Below are 1,607 nucleotides of genomic sequence, written 5' to 3'. Positions count from 1 at the left end.
CGAGCGCCACAGCGCCGGGCCGCGGCGCGTGCATAACAACTTGAAGTAAACAGCGATTAAATGGCTGCCGGGCCCTAATACAACCAGCGCCGTCCCCGCAGGAGGAACCGTGACAGCGAGCGCCGTAATATCCAGGCCAATGGGGCTTCGGTCATTTCCGAGCGCCACGCGCCCGCGTAGTACGCCGGACTCCGCGGCGTGAAGGGCTTTTCGGCCGCCGGAAACCGGCCCGGTGGCAAACTCGCCGGCGGTAAATCACCGGCAAAGTCAAACTCGAAAGCTCGTAAAAAACTCGCCCCTGGACCGGCAAAAGTTTGCAGTAAACCGCAACCTAAGGTGCGGAGGGCAGAGGGGACTTAGCGAGGGCACTTAAGCCGGCCTGGGGGGGGGGGGGGGGGTAACGGGAACTGCCAACACCCGCGTCCAGGCACAAGGTACCTGAGCTGCACACCTGGGCGCGCTGCCCAGGGGGGCGCCAAGTCGTGAGCTGGGTTCCATTGGGTTTCATGTCCAGGGCGGCGGTCAGATTTTCCGCCGGTGAGTTCGCTGTGGGCCATTTTTGGCCCTTAGGCAAGCTCAGATACCATTCGACCAGGGATGTTGGGGTTGTCGTGTAAACTTGACACCTCGATCCCATCACGTGTCCCATGAGAGGACCCTGCTTACGGCTCGCATCATAGGATGCGTTGCATGATACACGATATTTTCTCGTATGATACGCTCATGTTTTCTCATACAATACGCTCCAGCTCCGTTGCATATATCAAATTCTCTGAAATGAGACGAACACCAGGGATCTGCTGGGACCTCATCTGGACGTTTGAGTTAAAGAAAATGCGACCATCGGTGATGGCCCAATCTGAGTGTAATTTGGCGATGAAGCGTACAAGCTCATCTTGAGAGTCGAACATCATCATTTCGCAAGCGGTGCGGCAATCGAGAGACTCGTAAGCAGATTCTGCACACTCAGCGATCGTATCCCGTACGGTCACCAAGAGCATCTCCATAAAAAATGAGAAGTGTGTCGGTGCCGGCATATTGGCCTTGGCCGCCAAAACCTATTTGCGCTGTGATAGATAATTCATAGATAATTAGGAACAAGGCTATCGGCCTGGTTGTATGTTCCCACCATAAGAAACTGCTCTAGCGATGTTGGAAATGCTACCTCTCGGCATTGTAGATCAACTGGCGCCATCAGTTCCAGCTAAACACATAGATTATCTCTGGGAGTGACACCGACCACCAACCTCAGAATGGAATTCTGCTAGTCTGTTCTCGACAATCAAAAACAATAGATTGATACCTAGGATCGTCTGTCGCAGCTGCGACTTGGCTGCGAGCCTATGATAGAAGCCTATCGTTGGTCACAAGCTGAACCGCGCCTTGGGATCCCATAATACGCCTTGAGCTGCGAGACATTTCGCTGGAATCCAGGTGTGTCAGATGTGTGCACACAGAGTAGTACAGCCAGCTCAAGTGTCCGCTCTGTTAATTGAATCACGGAATTTTAGCGGATTAACCACACGCTGGATACCGCGCGACCAAGAAGCATGGTGGACTCGGTCTCATCGATGCCTCCATCCAATAGTAGCTACAGGAAATGATGG

General features: G+C 53.7%; 1 protein-coding gene across 1 annotated transcript; it reads right to left on the bottom strand.

The window, feature by feature from the left end:
- Positions 1-268: 268 nt before the first annotated feature.
- AURANDRAFT_55290 (hypothetical protein) lies at positions 269-1,593 on the bottom strand (the record flags this gene model as incomplete). Its single annotated transcript, XM_009042864.1, has 5 exons — positions 269-1,058; positions 1,100-1,204; positions 1,248-1,341; positions 1,383-1,485; positions 1,535-1,593. 2 exons carry the CDS (start codon positions 1,193-1,195, stop codon positions 732-734), a joined length of 423 nt encoding a protein of 140 aa, XP_009041112.1.
- Between the last annotated feature and the right edge of the window lie 14 nt (positions 1,594-1,607).

Source organism: Aureococcus anophagefferens (genome assembly GCF_000186865.1).
Source record: "Aureococcus anophagefferens unplaced genomic scaffold AURANscaffold_39, whole genome shotgun sequence".
Taxonomy (NCBI): Eukaryota; class Pelagophyceae; order Pelagomonadales; family Pelagomonadaceae; genus Aureococcus; species Aureococcus anophagefferens.
Note: the sequence above shows the minus strand (reverse complement) of the source record. Positions and strands in the feature narration are given on the sequence as shown.